Source organism: Dermacentor silvarum, chromosome 1 (assembly GCF_013339745.2).
Source record: "Dermacentor silvarum isolate Dsil-2018 chromosome 1, BIME_Dsil_1.4, whole genome shotgun sequence".
Lineage (NCBI taxonomy): Eukaryota > Metazoa > Arthropoda > Arachnida > Ixodida > Ixodidae > Dermacentor > Dermacentor silvarum.
In genome coordinates, this window is record NC_051154.1 from 15,998 (window position 1) to 39,894 (window position 23,897).

The window sequence follows — 23,897 nt, forward strand, 5'->3', positions numbered from 1 at the left end:
ACTGGAACACTCGGGTTAGCCAGGCTGAAATTGGGCTGGACCTTTACTTCTCATTTTAGGAGTAGGTATGCTTGTTTATGATATCCATGAACTTAATTTTTTCTAGCAGGAAGAAAGAAATACAAGGGTTGATCAACTGAAAGCTGCTTGCACACAATATCTGCGAAAGTAGTAATTGTAGTCGCTTTTTACACTATGTACAGGCATCCATGATGAGTGTGTCGCAGTATTTGTTCTTTGAAAGACATCACCATAAACGTTCAGACATTTATCTCATTGTCTGACTAATCTATGAATGCCATCCATGTAAAATTTTGAAGGTTGGCTATCGAACCATTGACGGACAGTGGCCTTCACCTCACTATCTGAGTGAAACCTCTGACCTTTTAACACCTTCTTTAAAGGCCCAAAGATGTGAAAATGGGAGTTCAGGGCTGTAGGAAGGGTGATGCAACATTTCCTAATTGAATTTTTACTCATTTGTTCACGCCACATATTAATTTGGTTAATATGCTTATTTTGCAGTTTGTGCACCATCAGGCTCGAAAGTAAGGACACCCAGTTTGGCCTTGTTGGCTCTGTACGATTAACAGTTGGAAACTGTCGACGGTCAACTTTTAACCTTGAAAAGGTATTGTGTTGCATTTGTTGTATTGAAGAATAGAGAATAAGCTTACATTTTATTAAAATGTTTTAAATAATATGGTGGTTCAAAATATTGCGTGACCACTGATAATAAGTGTACTCTTTAAGAGCAAACATTTTATGTATTTGTTTACACACGTTGTTTGAGCTTACTTATGCCAAAACTTTAACAAAGTAAGCACTCACTATGCGAATAAAACCAGCTCAGTAATGTTCAATGTCCTCTTGAGCAATTCAGTTTTTGTGCAGTAGCGCTGTGGGTGGTGCTCTTTGTCATCTGCTGCCGTTCTTCGGACTGTCACGAAGCAAGCAACGCAAGGAAAGTGACTGGATTGATCTATAATCAGATAAATGTCGCACTACACATCAGCAGTAATGACACTGATGTCTTTTGTTCGCCTTCTTGTTTCATAAAGAATTGTCCACTTATGTATTCATGCACATTATGCATTAGTGCACACGAGATGGGCACTACACATGGCGAAATATTCTCCAATATGGCTGTGCCACAAAAGACGTCCGTAAGAAAAAATTATAATTTTTCTCTTTTAAGTTGAAATGTCAAAATATCTGTGAGGTAATATTCTGGCTTGTCGAACTCTTGTTCAGCTTTTGCAATGGCTGGCTATCAGAGTGGGACCATGCCGTGTCGGGCCTACTTTAAAACGCGTGAATGGCTTGCTTCGCGACACGGCATCATACGGCATCATACGGTAGCAAGCGATGAAAAAGCACCGCCCACAGCGCTCACTGCGCCTGCACAAAACTCATTGCAGCTGCCAGCCATGAGTGGTGGCACCAAGCCGATGCCACGTGTTCCGGCGTTCCCTTTAAAGGGCCCCTCAGCAGATCTGGCCATATTGAGCTGACAAGCGTAATGCATACAATGCGCGCTAACGATTCTGTCCGCTAAGTTTTACTTTGCTATGCGCTGTAGAAAGAGCTGAAATTTCAAACCAAACACTGTTTGCCCTTCTCCTTACGGGCATGGCGCTCCAAGCCGGAGGGTTGACGTATATATGCGCAAGTGCGCCTACGTAGAGGGGTCGTGAAGAGTTTCCAAGCCACAGCTTGCGCGAACACGTTGACTTCGTGCCCTGTGGCTTGTCATGTATCGGATTTTAAGTGCCCCAAGGTTTCTTGAAGAGGGTAAGGGACACTGTTTATCGCCACCCACAGCTTCCGACGGCCAAATTACTCCAGGGGCCGCGTCACTTGCTTGAGAGTGAACGTGTTCGCGCAAGCTGTGGCCTGGAAACTTTTGACAACCCCTGTACATGTCTTTGCTGTGACGTTGCTCCTAGTGACATGTGACATCGAGAATTATTAAGGCAACAGCTGTTATTTGTGTAATCTGTTGCTTGAATAGACGAATTAAAGTTTAGAGAAATAATAAAACACACAAACCGAATGTCTACGTGTTTTTGTTTTACTTCGTACCCAAGCAAGAAAGATGTACTTCCGTTTTGTCTGCTTGTTCCCACGTCGTGCACTTGCGTGCGCAGACAGTGAAACTGTCATTTTATACCGTGTTCCACCGCGCGATCATGCTCCGTGATCCGCTTGTCTGCCTCTCTGCCTCAGTTTTCGTGTAGCATTGACTTATACTGCTAGTCAGGTGTTCTACAGCGTGCAATATCGTGCACTGCACGAACATGGCAAACGCAACAGCTTGCGCATGACACCATCAGCGGGAGTGCGCTGCGGAGTAAAAAAAGTAAGGGAAACAAAAGAGAGAGCCTGTGACGTATGCGTCACGCGATCATTGAGCTCCGGTATGGGAGAACGCAGGGAAGGAATTCGCTTGCAGAGGCTAGACGGGGCAAGTAGAGAGTGTGTCTATGTTGGCGGTAAAGCTCGCCTCCTGAAATGTGTTCGCGGCACTGAAATATTTCTGTTTCGGCTAATAATGAACCAATTTTTTAAATTCTTGCGGTTAGAACGCTCCCTAGAGAGCACGTAACAACTTCCAGCATTAAACCGAAATTTCCTATGTGGCTTGGTGAGGGGCCCTTTAACAGTGGACTGCTGTTTACATGCCGTATTTTCTGGACTATAAGTATAAGTCGCATCCCCTACTTTTTGCAATATTCGAAAAAAAAAAAAAACTGTTGGTACTGTAGGCTTATGTTAATTCGATTCCAGATTATTTTGATTTTTTGGTTAATTTGATCCCAGCCGAAGGTTCCGGTTGGTTACAATGCATTTCTATAGGCCCAAGCTTTCATTGCTTAGATCCTAAAATTGGCCTTCGCTAGATAACTCAAACTTGCCCAGTCAGCATGCACGTGCCTGACCCCTAGGTGACCCCAATAGCAACCCCTTTAGTGGCAGCATCTTTCTCGGCGGAGCTTAGGGGAGAATGAATGTGTTGAACACACGTTATCTCCCGTCGACAATGCCTATTTTCAACCTGCCCTTGGAAGATTTTCAAGCTAGAACCATAGCTTACAATGTCTGATTACAGTAGTTACCCGATTCCAACACGCACCTTTTTTTTCAAAAAAATTGGGCCGTAAATTGCCTGTGCAGTTCCAAGCGGACATGATACCAAAACTGCCTCGGCGGTGGTCAGGTGCTTTACCACATATCACGAGTGTATTGCGGCAAAGCTGACTTTATAAAACTGTGCAGCTCTGTGCCGAAATACACCCTTGCCCATTTTTCTTGCTAAAGAATCAGGTGCCTTTAAGACTTATAGTACTTTGTTTAGTAGGAGCTTTAATGTCATTTCTATGTTAGTAATCTGCTTTGGACACATAGAAAGTGGGTGCGAATTTGATTCGGGGGTGTGTTAGAATCTAGAAAATACTGCCAAATGAATCAGCGGTGTGTTTTGATGTTTTTTCCTGCATCTTGTTTAATTCGACCCGCCGGATACAGTTAAACCTGCTTATAACGAACCTCCATATAACGAATTCCTGGATATAATGAAGTTCTTCTATTCCCCGCCATTACTCCATAGAAGCACATGTATTTGAGACCTCTACGTAACGAAGTGGCAGCGGGAGACCCCCTCGATATAACGAGTTATCCCCTCCGACAACCTAAAGATTTCGCCCGAAATTTTGTCATTTTTGCTCGAGCAGCAACCGGAAGTACCTCCGCCTCGACGGAATGCGAAGCAAGCGCACGTGTGCATGCATGCGTGTGCGAGGCGGGCCTGCATTCCCTCGACCCGGCAATCTTGCCGCCATAGGCGTGACCTTTCCCCCTCCCTTTATTTAAACCTGATCCTGCCGCTTGCTGCAGCTGGCCTAGCCCGCCAAGCCGGCGCTCTCTCCTTTTCCAGTTGATGTTGCCGACGCGCTGGTACACGTTGTGACACATCACACTCAATGAGTGCGGACATGCACTGTCAAGTCAAACGCTGGCGGCGTGTGGAAGCACCACTGCAGAAGCGAGCGAAGTGACCTTCGTGCTGTTGTCTATCGCTTCAATGCAAACTGAGCGCCGAGAACACAGCACGCACAAAGCTACGAGCCCCCGACCCACCTACACTGCTATACTCTGCCCCAAGACAGATTGCTTTCAAGATACGGCCCGCGCGCCGCCGCGCAGTACGCAGTTGATGCCAGAGTGCAGTAGAACGCCGCCCCGCTATCCCTCCCCCCTCGCTCCCTCGCCGGAGCCTCGAGCGCAACGGAAGAAGGTGCGCTTCCGCCCTGTTTTTCTTGCGTGCGCAAGATTTAGACGCGGTCGTCGGCTCCCCTTGCACGTTTTCACTCGCACATACTGCATACGGCACGCGGCGACTGCGTTATCGCCCTTGGACTTTATACGGAATATCCATGAGCCAAAACCAATTTTAGGGCCGCAACACGTCATAGACACCATCTTTATATAGCAAATACGGATCTCAAGGGCCATACTTTTGCTGGCGGAAACCAAAAATACGTCATAGTTGTCGCCCCCGGCACTTTGGGCGGCCAATGCCATCGTCAAGCCACCAAGCCAAGTGACATGAAAAGTCAAAATGGCTGCTCGGGCCGGCGCGGGGTGGCAGTTTGCAACGTATGATGCGGGAACGGTCCCGCAGTTGTGACGCAACAGCGGGGTTACCAATGCATTGGGTTCTATGGGAGCTGTGCCGGGACCGGCCGAAAACGGCGTAACAGCCGGGAAAATGCAGCCCCCGGGAACGTAACAGCGGGGTTCTACTGTAACACTATACGACGCTACAACGCCATCATGACGCTCGCTCTTCGTTTCCGATGCCTCGCGCTTGTGCAAAACGACACGCGTTCACGCATCCGGTACCTGGTGCAACATTCCATGGATGAGTGCTTCGACGAAAACGGAAAACGGGTGCGTGTTAGAATCGAGTAAATACGGTAAGCGTTTCTTTTTAGAATTTTCGTGCCGAACTTGCATATAACGAAATCCTCTTTATAACGAAGTTTTTCGGGAATTTGTCAATTTCGTTATATCCAGGTTTAACTGTAATTCGATCAGTTTTGTTGGTCCCGTCAGGGTTGAATTAATGGAAGTCAACTGTATATAAGTAGCACGAATGCATAAGACGCATCTACTGTATTTTTGCACGTATAACCATTACAAAATTTCAAAACATTTAACAGTAATATCGGAGTGAGGGTTATATATGAATTTCGCCTTGAAGTCTCACCTCAAGGCAAGGTTCTCCGCCAATCAAAGTTTCGTTATCTCCTAAGGAACCCCGCCCTCTCCCCACACCTGTGTTGAAGCTCCCTTCACCCCTCTTTCATGGTCACCCATTCTCGTCCTCTTTACGGGTCGCCATTTTGCGTTTAGTATTTCGGGAATAGCACACGCGGTGCCAGAGCAAACTCGTACGTCACCCGTTCCCAAAGTGCTTCGCAATGCAGCAGTGAACCAAACCACCGTTGGGATTTTCGGCTTGGTCGCATTTGCTTCATCGCCATTGCCCACGTGAGGGCTACTCCATCCATGCTGTCATGTTAATGCTAGCTGTGAAGTGATCTGATTCACGTCACGAATCACGTGACTGATTCATCCGTGGTAACATCCAGCGTGTGAATCCAGCTTGATCTGCATCCGCGAATGGAGACTGTTTTTGCAAAGATTTGAGCATTGTTGTATGCAGTTATTTCCGCAGATCATACGTGCGAATATATTTTTTTCTTCCTGGGATGTTGTGATTTAGGGCGTGGGTTATACGCAGAAAAAATACGGTATTCTAAGATGGTCAGCATCATGAAATGCAATTATGCACCATTGTACATTCACCGTAAAATGCTTAGTCATTTTATGGCACTAAATTTCCCAACACAAAATTTTTATGAGCCACAAATTCTAGCTGAAAAAAACTTCAACCAAGGCTCCTTTTAGGCACAGAAAACCAACCTTTAATGCGCTTCACTCAAAGCCATTGGAGGTCTCATCCGCCGACGCAGTCAAAAAGTTTGGCTACATTGGCGGGCAGCATCGCTGGGTCAGCGTCACCGCTGAATAATTTTTGCGAGATGTTTGTAGACACATCGCTGGCATTGCCTCTGCGGGGTAGAGTGTTCGGGAAAAAAGAATGCTCATATTGGTTGTGCCAGCGCGCATGGTTTTATGAATATACAAGTTGCACTGTTGAAAATTTTTTTGGGGGAAATGTAACTTATAGTCTGTAAAATACAGTACATAACATATAAGTGCTTGTTGCTACTTTTATAGGTGAGATACATTAACTAAAAGCATTTCTGCCTCTTTGGGCTAGGTTCCTCCAAACTCACCCCTTGAAGGGACACTGCTGGTACAGTTGATGCTGAGACCTGAACATCACCATGAGCTTCGAGGATTCCTGGTAAGTCACATAACCTTTCGGTGTTGAAAAAGCAGTAGGTTAGACGGTCTGACTAGTCTCTGGAATGAAGTGAACCAGGTCAGCAAAGGTGATAGAGCACAAAATGATTTCGTGTTGTGCGTATTTAGTGTTCATGTTCATTTTGAGAGATGCTCTTTAATTGGACATGTATTAGCTTGCCCAAGTCACAATTCCCCTGCAGCAGGTGCACATGTACTACAGTCAACGACTGATTATTCAGACACAGATAATTCGGTCATGCTTGGTTATTCGGACAGCCTTGCAGCACCACCACTAGCCCCACAGACTTATGGTGTATTAGGACGACTGAAATTTCAGGTTCCATACAGCGCATTGTGTGATAATTCGGACTCTGACTGCGCGACTATGTACTAATTAATATGGCCACCGAGTGAAGCAAAATAGTGATATTTTCGCTTTGAGACTTCTCCAGCCATGTTCCTAGTGGTCTGCGAAACCAAAACTAGTGAGTCCTAGTTGGTGTCGTAGTCGCCGACGAGAATTCGGTGCCTGCATTGATTGTGCTTTCGTCAATCTGTAGTGATAGCATGGCAGTGGTCGAGACACGGGCTGTCATATTGTAACGATGCCTTCCACTCGATTTTACGCCACTCTTGTCATCCACTTATAGAAATTCTTCTTGGGCATGTTGGTGGGGTTTACTAAACAATTGGTTTTTGGGCGCTAGATGGGACATATAAAAGGAAAGACACGCACTTTGGCACCTTGTGTGAGTGTGTCCTTCCTTTTGTATGTCTCATCTAGTGCCCAAAAACCATGTTTAGTTATCATCCACTGTTCATGGCCAGCTAATCTCGTCGATAAAGTGTGCTGAGCGTAGCTCTGACCACTGACGAAGCGCAAAAAGCGTGAAAAGGTCGACGACCGATAATTCGGACTTCACGGGGAATGTAAATAAGTCCGAACTATCGAATGTCCGAAAAAACGAATGTGCTCAAAAAAGATAATTTTATTTACGTTTTAATGCCCCTGTGCAAAGAAGTGGTTGATTCGTTGCTGCACACACTTCCGCTTACGTGCAACCAAGTACGCCTATATTTCTGCCAGTTTTCTGTTATCGCTGTACGCTGATGCAAGGACTGCAAAGGATCGAGTGAGATCCGCACGGTACATCATCGTCCAAGTTAGAGTCGCCGTTTGACGGTGGGAGAAGTTGCTGAATTATTTCATCATCGTTCAATTCGGCACACAACACCGCGCTGTCGACGTCTGCAATGTCTTCAAATGTAACGGCGGCAGGAATCGGCACACCGCAGCTTAGCAGGTCATCCATCAATGGCGTCCGCATTTGAGCTCGTTGTGGTAGGCGGCAGTTCAGGCTCTTCAGTTGCGGAGTCGGGGTCATTCGGACTGCGACTCAAGACTTGATCGAAGTTGGACTGCGAGGGTACCGTTGGTACCATTTGACGTGGCCTGTCGATAACTTCATGAGAAAGATTTCTTGGAGCCAGCATGCGAGAACGGGCCATGCGCTGGGTCCTCACAATTCAGGCAAAGCTTCCAAAATAAGCATTTGTAATTTAATCTGAGGCGTAGTGCTGTGACCGAGACAAGGCCTCAGAGATTACTGTTTTACGTGTAATCTCTGAGGCCTTACTTGATGTCTCGTATCTCTGAGGCCTTACTTCATGCCTAATCGAGGTTGCCCGAGGAGATAATGGCAGCAGAATCCGCAGACGCTAGTCATGGACGGAGTCCGAATAATCGAATGTAGAGCTGGCGGCTGTCCGAAATATCGGTCATCTTTACACATTAGGTCTATGGGGCGATTGGCGGTGCCGCAAAGCTGTCCGAATTACCGAGCATGTCCGGATTATCGGTGTCCGATTTATCGGTCGACGACTAGCATAAAAGGGATTTCTAGATAATCGTGGCCACGGAATGTCGAGGCCAAGGACAAGCATATGTGCTCGCAGCAACACGCATTGACAAACTTGGGCTGTATTCTTGGACAATCACTTTTGAAAGATACTTTTATGTTCACAATATTTCGCATGACTAGCACCGGACATGTCAAAGGGCGGCAGCGTTTCCTCACTGTCATAAGATAGTGGGCTTGGCACTTTGCCAAGAATGATGTCGCTCGTAGACGCCGATGCATCTTGCTCTAGTCACGCTAAAGATAGCATGCTTGGCACTGTGCCAAAAATTCTGTTTTGGCTATCTTTTTTTTGCATTTTTTTTTTTTTTTTGCTATTTGTGAAATAGTAGCCTATTTCTGGGCAAATCCGGTCTTTTGGACTCTTGATAATTCGGATAGTTTGGCAGTCCCCGTCGAGTCCGAATTGTCGGTCGGCGACTATAGTGTTAGAAAATCACCGTTGCAGTTATTTTGCAGAAGTAGAGGGTCAAGGAAAAAGGCCATAAAAGTGACTTGAAAAATCCTTCACCACCAGCTACCTCAAGCTGACATTGCAGCATATTGCAGCACTAAGTGAGAACATGTTGCTGTGCAGTCATTAATACAATATCACAAAGGCACCGCTGTAGTGAGCAGTGAGAAAACATGTCATCCTGACAGAATATATTTGGAATCGCAAGTACCCTTACACAGCATAGAAAAATTATGAAAATTTCAATTTGGGGCAAAGTCTGCAACTATGAATTAGCATGAAAATAAGAAATTTATGTGTGGAAAGATCAACAAACACACTAGCAGATTGAGATGTCAGGTTCATATTGCAAAGGAGTTGAGGTATAAGACTGAGGGTACATACATCAAGACATTTAGAAACCATTTCAGCATTTTGAAATGTAGCTTTGCATTCCATTCAGTGCCTTTATTTACCGTGTTGAGAAATGTTGAAAAATCCTGTTAAAATGGCCCTGAAAACACTTTTCTAATTAATCATAGCATGACATCACTATTAAATTATGTTGCCTCACAAATCTCCTGCTGCAAAAATTTTGAATCCTTCAAACACAAGTGAAGTTAGACCTAGTTATCAGACCGATCAGCAGCTTTCTGTCTCCTTTCATTTCTACTATCACGTTGGAGGCTACACAGGGGAAATGGCAAGAGAGCGCAAGGGAGCAATGCACTGCTGGCCCTGCCCCAAGGTTGAACGCGAAACTTCTCATGGCGGCACGCCATGACGGCCGCAGTATCTATTATGCTCTTCATCTCTAAGGCCATGTGCAGCTGACGCAGCAATGCGCAACTGTCATGTTTCGACCAGCAGTGCAAAGATGAAGTCGTTTTTCTGTCTTTTTTCGATTGCAGACATAAATATTTTCACTTATTTAACTCAAATGAACAATAATTGTAATACTGAAAATGTTCTCACAATCATAAAATCAGCCAATAGCCGTTGTCGGTCCAGCTGCTTGCAATGACGCTGCATGACGACGTTGCTGAAAGCGAGGCCAAGCGATTTTAGAGCACAGCTCTAAGGCGCCCGTTCCTTTGGCGAGCGTGGGCGTCGGGAGCGTAACCAAGTGAACGAGCACAGAGGAAGATGAAAGCGAACACAGAGCGCAGCTGGAGATGGAAGACGCGAGGAGGAAAGTGGAGAGGGGGTGCAGTGAAACCATGAGGTGGAAAGCGGAGAGGTTGTGGCGAAAGCTTGAGAAGAAACGCGTAGTGTGGCGATGATGGCGCCAGAGTACCGCGCGTCGTCTGGTAGGTCTGTCGGCGGCTGCAGTTGCTTACTATGTTCAAAAGTTGTTTGAAACCCCTTTAATAATAATGACTCATAAGCTTTATGCTTGGTGTATAAATAGGTACTGCACCTGAATGTGGAGCAAGTTTTGTTTATGGTTACCTATCCTAAGCTTGCCTTATACCTTGTGTTATTGTAGTTGACAGTGCGGTGGACTCCAGATAAATTAAGCTTACCTAAATCAAATTGGCAAATAAACGAAACAAGGATGCGAACTTTGGTTTGCTGCTCATAGGCACACCATTAACAAACGTCGGGTAAATAGAACACTTTTTTTTTACTTTAGTTAGGCTAGAACAGAACTGAAACCGAAGCTACCATCTACCTCATTGACAGTTATACCACATATGAAGCAGGAAAAGTTTAACAACCATGTTAATTATTTATCCTAAATAGTCGAAAAAGTCTACTCCTTTGGGCAGTTGGAGGCATGTTGAGGCAAATTAACGATCCAAAGTTGCAACAGTATTTTCACCATTGACGCGTCACTAGGCAAGAAGCGATTCTTGAGGAAGTTAGCTCTACCGAAATGGAAAGATAGTTGGTTTGCCTCTACTGCTTCCTTCATGCTGCAGGAATATGAGTCTTCGGCAGATTCCCTTGTTACATGATCTGAAAAAACCATTGAAGACATTAACACAGAAGTTGGTGGCAATGACCATGATTCTAGTGAGGATGACACATATATTACTGTTCCAGTCTGTATTACTGTTTCAGGCCAGACGGCAAGACATGTAGGTGAAAGTCAGCAGAACTATATTGGATGCAAGGGCTGTGCAGAATTCTTGTAAAACCTTTTATGCATGAATACATACTTTATGCAAAAGAAGCTGTGATATTTGAAGTACATCTTTTTCACTGTAGTAAAATTAAACTGCTCAACGCTTTTTAATAAAACTAATGTTCCATTTATCCCAAGCTTGTTTAAGCCATGGAAACAAAAATCACTCGCTTATTTCTTGAAGATGTATTGAAACAGCGGATGGGACCTGTTGTGGTTGTTTTCTTGTACTCGTCCCATCACGCTGTTTCAATATATACCTTCAAGATGAACCAAATCGCCCAAGTCAATTTGTTCCAACTTTTTTCTGTTTTTAAATCAAGTCTACTGTTGCAATGCTGTAACAACTTCACTAATTGTAACATGTACCAACTTTTTTTAGTCCATGTTTGAAGAAGTCGGAGGATTTGGTGCCTGGCACAGGCGTTGGTGTGTGCTTGCTGAGAACAGACTGTCCTACTGGCGCTACCCTGAAGATGAAGGCAGCAAGGCAAGTGTGGCATTAACGGTTCTTCCTCCTGCAATATCATGCACCTTACAGGGAGCTGTTGAAACTTACTATATTAACTTGCAGTTAAGCCACCACTCACCCCTCCTCCCCCAAGAAAAAAAAAAAAAGCTTTAAAATTAAGAGAGTACTTAGAATTTGATAGAGTGAAGTATGCTTACATTAGCAGACAGTACCCTGCTAATGGCACAAATTCAAATATTCCACAATTATGGAAAGGCAACTTATCTATTTCATTCAACCAAAGAATGTGCTAGCCATTAAAAGAGCAACATTGTAGATTTTTTCAAGCGTATGGATATGAATAAAGTGTGTCATAAATTCCCATGGACATTTAGGCAATGTGTTCCAGACTGCACAACTGATGGTTGTACAGTGAAAGCTCGTTAATTCGGCCCCCGTTAATTCGGAAATTCGGATAATTCGGCCTGCTAATTCCCTCCCTTCAAAAATGTACATATGTCTATGGCAGCGAACTCTCGTTAAATCGGCACGAAATTACGCGTGCACCGCTTAATTCGGACTGGAGACAGGCCAATACCGGCGCTGAAGTGAGTTTTTGGAGTTTTGGAGCGCAGAAATCAGTACTGGCACGTACACACTAGCCGCAAAACGCGCGCGGCGCGCCGCCGGCGGCCAAAACGCAGCTGCGGCAGGGCGGCCACACCAACCGGCGGCGCGCCGCTGCGGCAATCACGTGACAGACTAGACTCTTCCCCCCCTCAACGTTGCCCCCCTTCTCGAACTAACCGCGTTGTCATGGCAATCGTGGAGCTCTTAGGTGCCTAGGGACATAATCGCTTAGGGACTTTTGAGGCACTGGTCTCCGCTGAGCGTGGCTCTCTTATCTCCGGGACCGGGCGCAGTGACCTTGCCGAGCGCAGCTCCTACGTGCGTAGGGAGCGAATCGTTTAGGGCGCGTTGAATATCTGGCGGTGTCTGGGCCACGCCGGCCGCGCTGTAGCGTTTGTTCAGGGCCGTTTATAGTCAGACGTAACGCGAGCGTGCACGCTACGTCACGTTGGCGGAAACGAACCTCTCAACGTAACCGGCGGCTTCCGACGCGGCCCGATGGGCACGGCTCCTGACCCATTCGCGCGTTGGTCGCGCAGAATGCGCCAACCCACAATGCATTTAGCGCGAAGAAATAAAGGCGCCCACTCCACTTCGCCGATGGTCGCAGACAGCCCTTCAAAGCGGCGCGCGGGCTTGTGATCATATTGCGCATGCTCCGAAGATAACAGCCGACGCGCGCGCGTCGGAAGAGATGGCGTTTCGGCTGGCGCAGCGTGGCTGGCCGCGAACGATGCTGACCTGCGCGCCGATAACGTCGGACTAGAAACGAGCGGTCGGGCGGGTCCGCATGACACCAGTTTCCCGCGCGCACGTCAGGGAAGCGGACTGCTCTCATTGGTCTCCTTCATGCGCGGCACGCGGCAAACCGCAAGAAATCGGTCCTGGAGCGATCCCTTCTGCGGCTAGAAAAACCCGTTTCGCGGCTGCTTTCACGGCGCGCGCGTCTTGGCACGCCGCGACGTGAGCCGAAAGAGACGCGGCGCGCGCCTCGGCGCACGTCGCGGCACGCTTGCACTGGACGGGTTGGCGCATGTGCGAAAAGTCGACCTTGCCGCCCAGCTTTCGACGAAAAAACAAACAACCATCACGGACTTCTTTACGAAGTGAAGGTATGGAATAAAAGCCTTGTTCATATGCATATTTTGTTGTCCATTCGATAATTCGGCATTCGGATAATTCGGACATTTTTTTTACTCCCTTGAGATCCGAATTAACGAGGTTTGACTGTATAGATTTTCCATAACTTGGGTAATTTTAAAGATTGGTTTGCGTACTTGCAGTTCATGCCCTAGAACTGCTGGCCACCCTGTGCTTCCTGCTTGTGATGTCGGCATAGGAGCTGTAGCACTTTTGTCAACATCTTGCATCTTGAAAACTATGTGTGCACGACTCTTATCTCTAAGATTTACAGTGTTCTCATAACTATCATAACTATCATAACAACTTCTCATAAAGCTATCTTTATTTGCTTTTCTCACCAAGAAAAGTTGTGCAACACAAGAAGGTTTGAAATTCTTTGTAGCTGAACACACTCTCCCAATTTAAAAAAAAAATTTTTTGGACAATAGTACATAGGATTGCCCGTGAGTCAGGACAAGAGGTTACTGGTCTCCTGACAAAGGTCCTGCAGCTGTTTGGCAGTAGGGTAACACCACTTTTGTACAGAAAAACAGAGTATCATTCACTGCATGTAATTCCAGACATAGTGAACTTACACCCACATAAATAAGTGAATGTCAATTAGAATATTGGCTATCATTGTTTGCTCTCTGATTCACACCACTCTCTTCCTGTCTCTTGACATTACGCCTAACATTTTTCATTCCACTGCTTTTTGTGCTGTCCTTAACTTGCTCTTGAGCGTATTTGTTAACTTCCAAGTTTCTGCCGCTATGTTAGCACTGGTAGAATACAGTGATTGTACACTTTTCGTTTCAACGACAGTGGTAAGCTCCCAGTCAGTATTTGGCAATGCCTGCCATATGCACTTCAACGCAATTTTATTCTTCTGTAAATTTCCTTCTCATGATCAGGGTCCCCTGTGAGTAATTGACCTAGGTAAACATACTGTTTTACAGACTGTAGAGGCTGACTGGCAATTCTGAATTCTTGTTCCCTTACCAGGCTATTGAACATTATCTTTGTCTTCTGCATATTCATCTTCAACCCCACTCTTATACTTTCTCAGTTAAGGTCCTCAATCATTGGTTGTAATTGGTCCCCATTGTTGCTTAGCAGGACAGTGTCATCTGCAAACTGAACCTTGCTGAGATATTCTTCGTTGATCCTCACTCCTAAGCTTTTCCAGTCTAATAGCTTGAATACTTCTTTAAGCATGCAGTGAATAGCATTGGAGAGATTGTGTCTTCTTGCCTGTCCCCTTTCTTGATAGGTAACTTTCTACTTTTCTTGTGCAGAACCAAGGTAGATGTGGAATCTTTGTAGATATTTGCCAAGATATTCAGGTATGCCTTCTGTACTCCTTGAATACGCAATGCCTTTATGACTGCTGGTATCTCTACTTAATCGAATGCCTTTTCATAACCTATGAAAGCCATATAGAGAGGTTGATTGTACTCTGCAGATTTCTCAATGATACCTGATTGATGACATGGATGTGATCGATCGTAAAATATCCCTTCCTGAAGCCAGCCTGTTCTCTTGGTTGACTGAAGTCAAGTGTTACCCTGATTTTATTGGAAATCTTGGTGAGTATTTTATACAATACTGACAGCAAGCTAATAGGCCTATAATTCTTCAATTCTTTAACAGTTTATGGATCAGTATAATGTTGGCATTCTTCCAGTTCTCTGGTACACTTGAGGTTGTGAGGCATTGCGTATAAAAGGCCGCAAGTATTTCAAGTATATCTCCTCCTTCCTTGAATAAATCGACTGTTATTCCATCTTCTCATGCCGCTTTTCCTTGGGTCATCTAACAGGCCCTTCTAACTTGATCGCTAGTTATAGAAGGAGCCTCTGTAACTTGTTCATCACTACTTCGAATGAAGGTAGCATGGCTGCTCTGAGTACTGTAAAGGTTGGTATAGAATTCTTCCACTGCTTTTACTATATCATCGAAATTGCTGATGATATTACCCTGCTTATCTTTCAGTGCATACACCTTGCCTTGTCCTATGCCAAGTTTATTTTACTGGTTCCTCAATCTTTCCCGCGTTCGAATATCCCTTATTTTCTTGTTGATCAGTTCTGACAGTTCAGCGAGTTCTATCTGGTCTCTTGTGTTGGACATTTTCATGCTTTGTCGTTTCTTTATTAGGTCCTTTGTTGCTTGAGAGAGCTTACCTACTGTTTGCCTTGGTGCCCGACCTCCCACTTCAATTGCTGCTTCTGAAATTAGCCTAGTTACGGTTTCATTCATTGCCTCTATCTTATCTTCATCTTTCTGTTCTAAAGTTGCATATTTGTTTGTGAGCACCAGCCTGAATTGGTCTGCTTTTGCCCTTACTGTGTCTAGGTGCGCCTGTTTCTTCTTGACTAATTTGACTCTTTCTTAAAATTAAAATTAAAAGTTAAATTATGGGGTTTTACGTGCCAGAACCACGATCTGATTATGAGGCTCGCCGTAGTGGGGGACTCTGGAAATTTTGGACCACCTGGGGTTCTTTAATGTGCACCTAAATCTAAGTACACTGGTGTTTTCGCATTTCGCCCCCATCGAAACGCGGCTGCCGTGGCCGATATTCGATCCCGCGACGTCGTGCTTAGCAGCCCAACACCATAGCCACTAAGCAACCACGCCGGATAATTTTACTCTTTCTTTCTTCAAATTGAGAGAAATCCTAGACCTCACTAACCTATGGTCATTATTTGCCATATCAATAATAAAGGCAGAGGCAGAAAAAAATTCCAAACACACTGCTGCTGCATTTGGCAGTATCTACCCAATTTTAATTCCCCTGTCGCACGGCAGATCTAATGTCGTTTCCAACTAATTACATTCGTTCAGGTTTAATGTCATTATTACCACGCGTTGTCACACGGCGAAAACTAATGTCATTTGAAATTGATGACAATGACGATAGTAAAATAAAGGGGCAAAAATAGCATCACATTTTTTTCCAGTGATCATTTTATAATATGCTAAAATCTATTGGAATAAGTGACCCTCCCTTTCATGCCGTGCTTTTGGATCACTAACTCATCGACACTCGCAACCAAGTCGAGTCAAGCTCAGGTCAGGTAATCAGGTAATCAACAAGGCGGAAAGCATGACTGGCGTGACCACTACCTCTGCTGAAGAGGAATGAGAGTGGCAGTTGCATGTCATCGCTACTCTAATGTGCATGCGGGCCAAACATGGCAACGAGGAACGGCAGCTTAACCTGGAGCGGCCGCGGCTGGTGCGAACAAACACGAATGCCACAGTCAAGGCCAACGACGGCCGTCTAGTCACTGGATTGAGAGTAGCTTTCAGTAATTATGCATTGTGATGCACTTAAACGTCATTAAAGTAATAATTATGTAATAAAATTCACAGACCAATAGTTATTTTTTGTTAAACAATAAAACAGCATGCACTGTTTGTGAAGTTGATCGGTAGGCTCCTGTTGTCGAGGGTACACATTAGGTTCCAAGACAAGTTTGGCGAACTCATTCGATTGAAAATGTCATTAAATTTTCCCGTGTGACAGCAAACGAGTGACATTATGAGCTAATGTCATTTGTTGGAAATGACATTAGATTTGCCGTGTAACAGGTGTATAACGCTAACGCACCTTTGAATCTAACATGCATGCAGTTTTTTATGAGTCCATAGTAGAAAAACAATGTATCTACCCAATTCTAACGTGCCTTTGAATATAACGTGCATGCAGTTTTTTATGAGTTCATAGTATAAAAACAATGTGCACCCAAATTTAATGCGGACCTGATTTTATAAGAAGAAAAAAAAAAGTCAAATTATTGGAAGTCTACTGTCGTACAGTTAAGGTTCACAAACACAAGCAGAGGTAGCAAGCATTTGTACCTATGTGTGTCAATACTTTGCTTTTCTTACTTGTCACAGCTATGTAGCCACCTCATCATAAGCATTCTGGTCATGGCAGAAAATGGCTTTTCTCGTTATCAAGCAACATTCTTGATCCGGAAATGTTCACTATATGGCGTCACTGAAACTTGCTTAGTAAGGATATTGGTTTCTTCTTATAGATGGTGTTGCAGCTGGGACTGTTTTTAATGTTTCACCAAAAGGAAAAAAAAATTCAGTGCAAGAATTTTTGTGAAGTGTTAGTTGTGTTTTCATTACCCCCTACAAAAAAGAGTTTGTCACGCATAGAAAATCACATCCTTGGGCTGTATTTTGTAATAACCCAATTTCCTTCACGATTGGCTCAAATGAAGCCATATTTCCACTATTGGCTATTTGACAGGACAGACTATAAGAAATAAAAAATAGCGCTGAAAAAAATTTTTCTTTGAAAGTACGGCCCCAGATATGCAGTGTAATATACTCAGCATTCCACCCAACTAGCAATACAGAGAAACACAGCACACAAATGTGCAACTTGGTAATTAGGTAAGGAAACTTAAGGAAACCTTATGTTCGGCAAGGCTGCAAACAGCATATGAGATGGTGTGTGAAGCAGAGCTGATTCTGTTTACATTATCAATGACTGCATACCTTTGAAAAATGTTAGCAGTCAGCATTTTCTTAAATAAGTGCGGTACCATTTAGAGGGCATTGCCAAAAATTTTTTAAATTCAATGCATTGAAAAAGGTTTTTGTGTGCATGACCTTATTTTCATTATCTCTTTTCTTTGTATGACTTTATTAAAATGCAATATTAAGTCAGTCGCATATTAAGTCAGTTCCATATGAATTGAATGAGGAACGTTACCTTCCAGGTTTTGTTTCTTTACTTGTGATGTATTAAAAGCCTCCTCTTCAAGTCGCATATTTACACCGGGAGGATAACAAATTGTTTTGTGCTATTATGATAGCATTACATGGCAGTTTTAATTTTCTGTTTTCCTTATTGTCTCTGCGGTTCTGTGATGCAGGAACCAGTAGGTCGATTGGAGTTGAGCCAGTGCACCAGTCCAGAGGCACGTCTAGCATCACGTGATGTATGTGCACGACCTCACACAATAGTTTTGCACATAAATGGCAAGGACCACCTGCTTTCTGCTGACACAAGGGAGGAAAGGCAGAACTGGTGCTCTGGCCTGACAAGTGTTTTGAAGAGCTTGCGTACCTGGGCAGGCATGGGAAACAACTGATATTTGGGCACTTTTACTGCTTCCTGATCATGTTGCCACCTGCATGCAATCTGGCCAACTGAAGTGCTTTCCTGGTCCTTAGTCAGCTCTCCTACAACCTGCCACAGTGCATGCTGTCACTGTCTACAAGCTTGTACATTGTGTGTGCTCATCATGCAGGTGCCAGCATTGATTTTAGCAATAGTATTCTAGAGAAGGCTTGCTTATTGCATGCTATATCATAATTTGCTGCTGCATTACTGGTTTGCAGGTGCCATTTGCATTTACTTTTTTTTGTCTGAAATGAATCACATGGTAGACCTGGAAAAAAAAAAACTGCTAACGTTTACTGAATATTTGCAAGATATGTTTGAAGTATCTATTAAGTTAAATATGACAGTTTTTTTATAAAGCAAGGCATGACTGTAACTGTTATTACAATTTGTTATGCTTTTTCAGGTGGCTTTAAAACCTGAAAACATTTTGGTTGTGTGTGGATGATCGTGCTAATCTGGCTTCAAGATTTTGTAGTTGACATTAGAGTCTTTTGCGTCCCTCTCACTCCTGATTTTATGTTCATGCTGTTTTCATCTTACAGAAGATAAGGATTTATCCTGCGTTTAGCTTTTATTAGCTGCATGCACTGTCCTGTAAGCATGCAGTCGTGCATGATTTACGCAGTTCTTTCACTATATTTTACTAACTCACATGGGCTTTCTTATTAGAAAACAGAAACAAAAGTTGTTTCACTGCGTTTTTCTCTTTCAATCTGATGCTGTTTTTATTACTTGTGGACAAAAATTCTTGTACTTGATTTACTCAATCTCAGCCATATTTTGCTTGCACATCTACAACTATGTGTAAAATGCAAGTATTTAGGCTTTATTGTAATTTGCAGCAATTTGGTCATATGGGTTTTAGGAAACCGATTAGTTCTAAATAACTAAAGTTGATATTAAAAAATATCTCTAAATAATAAATCTAGACGAATAGCTTTTCAGCTTATTTGCAATTATGTTTGTAAGGAGTAATATAGGCTGTTTTATAACACTTTCGTGGGCCTGGTTTGAAGCCCAAACCTTGCACAAGAAAAGCGAGATAAGATATTGAGAAACTGAAATTACATTTGAAAATAGGATAATAAAGCTTTATATTGTGCATAAATTCCATCCTATTTATTCCATCAAAATTGACGAAAGTAGATCTCTGAGACACATCTCCCCTTAGTGTGTTAGAGAGCTAAAATATTTAAGCACCACAAGAACAAATGTCACCATTGTGTATTCGTAGATAAAGTGGAATTTTAGTTTGCATCAGGAGCAGCACATCTTGACATATGGTATCCTGCTTACAGTGTGCTAAATACAAGATACTAATGCTGCTACTCGTTCATTTTTGTGTGGATTATATAGTTGCAAAAGTTACTTCTTTTGCCATTGTGTGATTTGTCTTTTGTCCACAAACTCATTCATAACTGTGTTATGTAAGTGGTTGAAGAAAGTGATTTTTAATGTTTAAAGAAGAAAGGATTTCAATAATAGTGCGATCTACTGTTAAAGGGAACACACAAGCACTTTGTCATCAAATTTTCCTCAGTTGCTTGATTGGAGGGGCTTCACTTTGCAGCAGAGTACTTGTGGTAAGTGGCTGTGAGCCTCCTAAATGCATTTTGCGCTGCTTCTGGCAGCACCCACAACTGAAGTGTAAATGTGTCAATCATGGCAATGTATCCTTTAACAGTTGACTGCACTGTATGCCACCAAATGTTTGTCATGTGCAAAGTCAGCTTTGGCCAACACTTGACATGCCTCCTTGAGAGGCCTCTTGGTGCTGTTTTAAGAATCTTGGTATAATACCATGTGTCATATTATGTGTAGTTTTATGGGAAATGCCATGATGCCAGGCTGCGATAACAAAGGGGAAATCCTACAGCTGGTATGCTTCTGCTGGTTCTGAAAAGATTCAGTTCAATTTGCATGTAACATAAAAGTGTGTTTGTCTTGCATAGTCAAGGGTGTATATATTATAAGCTTTTTATTTTGCTCTCCTGAAAGGTAGTCTTCTTTGCTTTTACCTTACCTCAATTTACGTAAAGTTGGTTTATTGATGGTGCAGTTACTGTGACAGTATTTCAGGTGGCACCTGCATGACAATTTGTCTTTACTTGAAATCTGGCCAGCATTGTGTTATTTCTGCAAATATTAATGGATGATGCATTGTGAAGAACCTAGCTTACAAGATTGGGTTCTTCTTACATGTTCAGTGAACAGTTCGCAATGCTTGCAGATGTCCTAATTCTCAAATTGTGGTTAGAATTGAATAACATTCAAAATTTGATATTTCACACACTAAATTCATTGAGATATGCTTGTGTGACATTTTATGCACCATGTTATTTCAGCAGCGTTAGACTGATGTACCATTTCACTACTTTTCTGTGTTTACTGTGCTAGGCATTTCTGCTGCTTTGGTGGAAATATTGGCGCAGCAAAAGATCAGTGAGCTATTTTGGCTATTTGGAGACTGATTGTTTATGTTAGTACTGCTGAATTTCATTGGAGAAGTAGGAGCATTATAAAGCGGCTACCCTCGCCAAACATAATTCACTATATGGTTTTATGATGCAGCACTGTTCACATCTTTAGAGGCTTGTCTCAATGTAACACAAGGCTGTGGCCAGTGGTAACTGGCACTTCCTGCTTATACATTTTTGTATTGACAACCTCTAACAGAACATTCAATGAATGGTACTCACTGGGGAATGCTGGTGTAATGTTTGTGTTTATATCCATTTAACTTGCCATTCAATTTTTTCGCTCCTGTGTGCCACATAAGGGTAAATATGTTATCTGATGGCTTTTTACTTTTTCTATTGCAGTACTTTCTCTTTTCATATTATTCTCGTTGGAAAATGTTGAAATCTTTGTAAGAAAAATGCTCAGTAGAATTTTTTTAACTTGATTTCCTTGTCAAAATATTGTATATGTGGTTGACAGCCACTTGGTCCTTTTGCTTCCCCTCTTGAACTGACTTAACCATAGTAAGGTAGCATCAAGTGGCACTTTAGTCCCTCTTGTGCCTTTTTTTTTAAATTTTTGTAATCTTTGGTGAAAGACGAAAAAAATCAGTTTATTTTTTTATTTTTTACTACTGGCTGCACTTTAACCTTTTTAAATAAATAAAATAAATAAATATAGATTTTAATTGTTTTACTACATTTGAAGAGAACCTAGACAACACATAGGGATGGACATATGCTAGTGCATGCATGATGTTTCTAAATAATGCTAATTATTGATTGTGCTTCAATTTGTTTATTGCTGCCTTATAGTTGCTTCATAGTTTGGAAATGTGTAAGTAACCATGATACATTTTAAATATTTTTAACTTGACAGTAATAACATCATTTAGTTGAAGCTGTATTTAGAATTGTGTTGATGCTTGCATGGTTACTTGTCTTTATTTGTTGCATTTGTTTGTATATAAACTGAACTACTTTATTACAACTTCATGATTTATTTTTTGTCACCTGGTACTGTGGCAGCTGCTCAGTAGCTTATGGCACCCAGTGCCAAGCACAGTTGCACCCAGTCATGGTACCTGTACAACTGCATCACTGGGGGTGTGCGAATACTTGAACAGTGATGCTGCCGCTGCGCTAATTGCACCGAACTGCACCGAGAGACGAACTCTAGTACATTTCAGTGACATATCAGAAATCGTTGCCCAATCTGCGCTGAAAGGGTTGCTCGGGCTTTCAAAAACAAGGCTCAAGCGCCGTTTTATGGTACCATCTAAAGTGGCATGGCTTGGCTCCGCGGTGGACCGAGTCAAGCCTCTCCAATTAAGCCTGGATCGTACTGCTTGTTTCTTCCGTGGGTTGCTGTCTATATTCAATACACCTGGGTTGTAGTCAATGGCTGCTTACCAGTTCTAAGTTTCGCAATCCAAGCTTCATGCAGCTTCTTGTCCTGCGGGTACGTGTGAAGGCTGAAATTGGGGCTCCGTTGCGTACAACCGGCACTGCGGTACCGAGCAGTAGCCAACCATGTTTGACGCCTTCAAAGGCAGCCACTACCTATAATAGTGCTTTCAAGTGTTGTCAAGCAGACACCCGAAGTGGCAAAGTTCTCCACTTAAGCAGAACCAGAGCACAGAACTTTAAACTTTCGTTTTCAGCTCGCTTCGGCGCTTCCAAAGCAGCCAACGCGGCCGCTGTGTCCACGTGATCCCTCATATCGCATCACGCCAACGGAGGCACCAGTTTTTCCAGTGATGGAGCTTGCCCCCAATATTTACGGGAGCAAGATCACGCTGAAAGTTTTTAAAACATTTCTGAATTCTGCATTTAGCACGTCCAAGGGCTTCCATGCTTTAAGCCACTGAAGTGCTTTTTACACCACCGCTTCGTCGCAGTCCACAGTAAGGACCGCGATGAAGGGGGGGTGGGGTCATTTTTAGTGTTTGAATTGAATATATGAACCAGTGACCACTTACTTTCACATACATTGCCCGCTGTAAAAGCCCCATATACAGTGGAATCTCGATGATATGATCACGGCTAATACGAATTTCCGGATGATACGAATTTTTCTGCGGTCCCGGCCGAGCCCCATTACATTGCAGCGTGCTAGAGAATGGTTGTTACGAATTGATTTTCGACCCGCGTCGGTTGATACGAATAAACGCCGCCCCACCGACGGCCGCGAAAGAGAACAGCGCGCAGTCACGCGCGTTTTCTCTTTTGGCGCGGACGCGGCGCCGGGCAGCGCGGAAGCCGCGACTGGGCGCGAGGAGTTTGAAGCGGTGGCGCTTTTGTTGCTTTTGTGCTTTTCTTTTTGTGTCTTCGCTCGCTGCGGCGGCCGCGCGCTTCCACACGCGCGGCCGCCGCAGCAAGCGAAGGTTCGTGCGGTCTATCGCTTCAACGGAAACTGAGCCTGAGCGTCGTAAGCACAGTGCATACAAAGGTCAGAGCCGTGTGGAGATCGCTTTCAAGATACGGTGCGGGCGACAACACCGACAGCCGGCACAGGCGCAAAGTACAAGAACGCATTTGTTGGCAGAGTAGGAGCCGCCCCCTCACCCCCCCCACCCCCCACTCCCTCCCTCTCGCGCTACCTTCCCGCTTTGCTCCTTTCGCGTGGGGAGATTGCGTCGCCAGTTGCCCTTGCGCTCGGTTGCAAGCATTTGGCGCCGCAGCACAGCGTCGCCCCCCCTCCCTCCCTCCCTTCCATACCCCCACGGCCTTTCGCGCAACGGAAGCCGCGTTTGCTCTCCGCTGTGCGTTCGCTGTCCGTGAAGGCGCGCGTCACCCGCGCGCTTTCACTCGCACATACGGCGCGCGGTGACGACTTCATCGCCCTTGGACTCGTGCTCCACGTCTCATACTCCTCCTCCGCATCGCCCTCGTTGATCTCCTCTCCCATCGGTGGGCGCACCTCGTGCTCGCTACCGCCCTTGTCGGCGATATTTTCCCGCGGAAGCCGCAATTTCGTCTCACGCGGCTGCACTTAAGCGGTATGGGTATACATGGAGTTCTATGGGAGGGTAAACGGGAGTCGGAAAAGGCCGTGTTGTAGCCAGTTCTGCACTATAAACGGTTACGTTATAAGTGGTCTATACTGTAAATGCTTTTTACGTACGTGTGCCTGAGTGAGTTCACCGCTCG

The 23,897-nt window shown here is 44.1% G+C and overlaps 1 protein-coding gene across 1 annotated transcript; it reads left to right on the plus strand.

Moving 5' to 3' along the window:
- Positions 1-530: 530 nt before the first annotated feature.
- LOC119456037 (anillin-like) lies at positions 531-21,727 on the plus strand. Its single transcript, XM_049664544.1, has 4 exons — positions 531-631; positions 6,353-6,439; positions 11,307-11,414; positions 18,032-21,727. Exons 2-4 carry the CDS (start codon positions 6,398-6,400, stop codon positions 18,248-18,250), a joined length of 369 nt encoding a protein of 122 aa, XP_049520501.1. The 5' UTR covers positions 531-631; positions 6,353-6,397; the 3' UTR covers positions 18,251-21,727.
- The last annotated feature ends 2,170 nt before the right edge of the window (positions 21,728-23,897 follow it).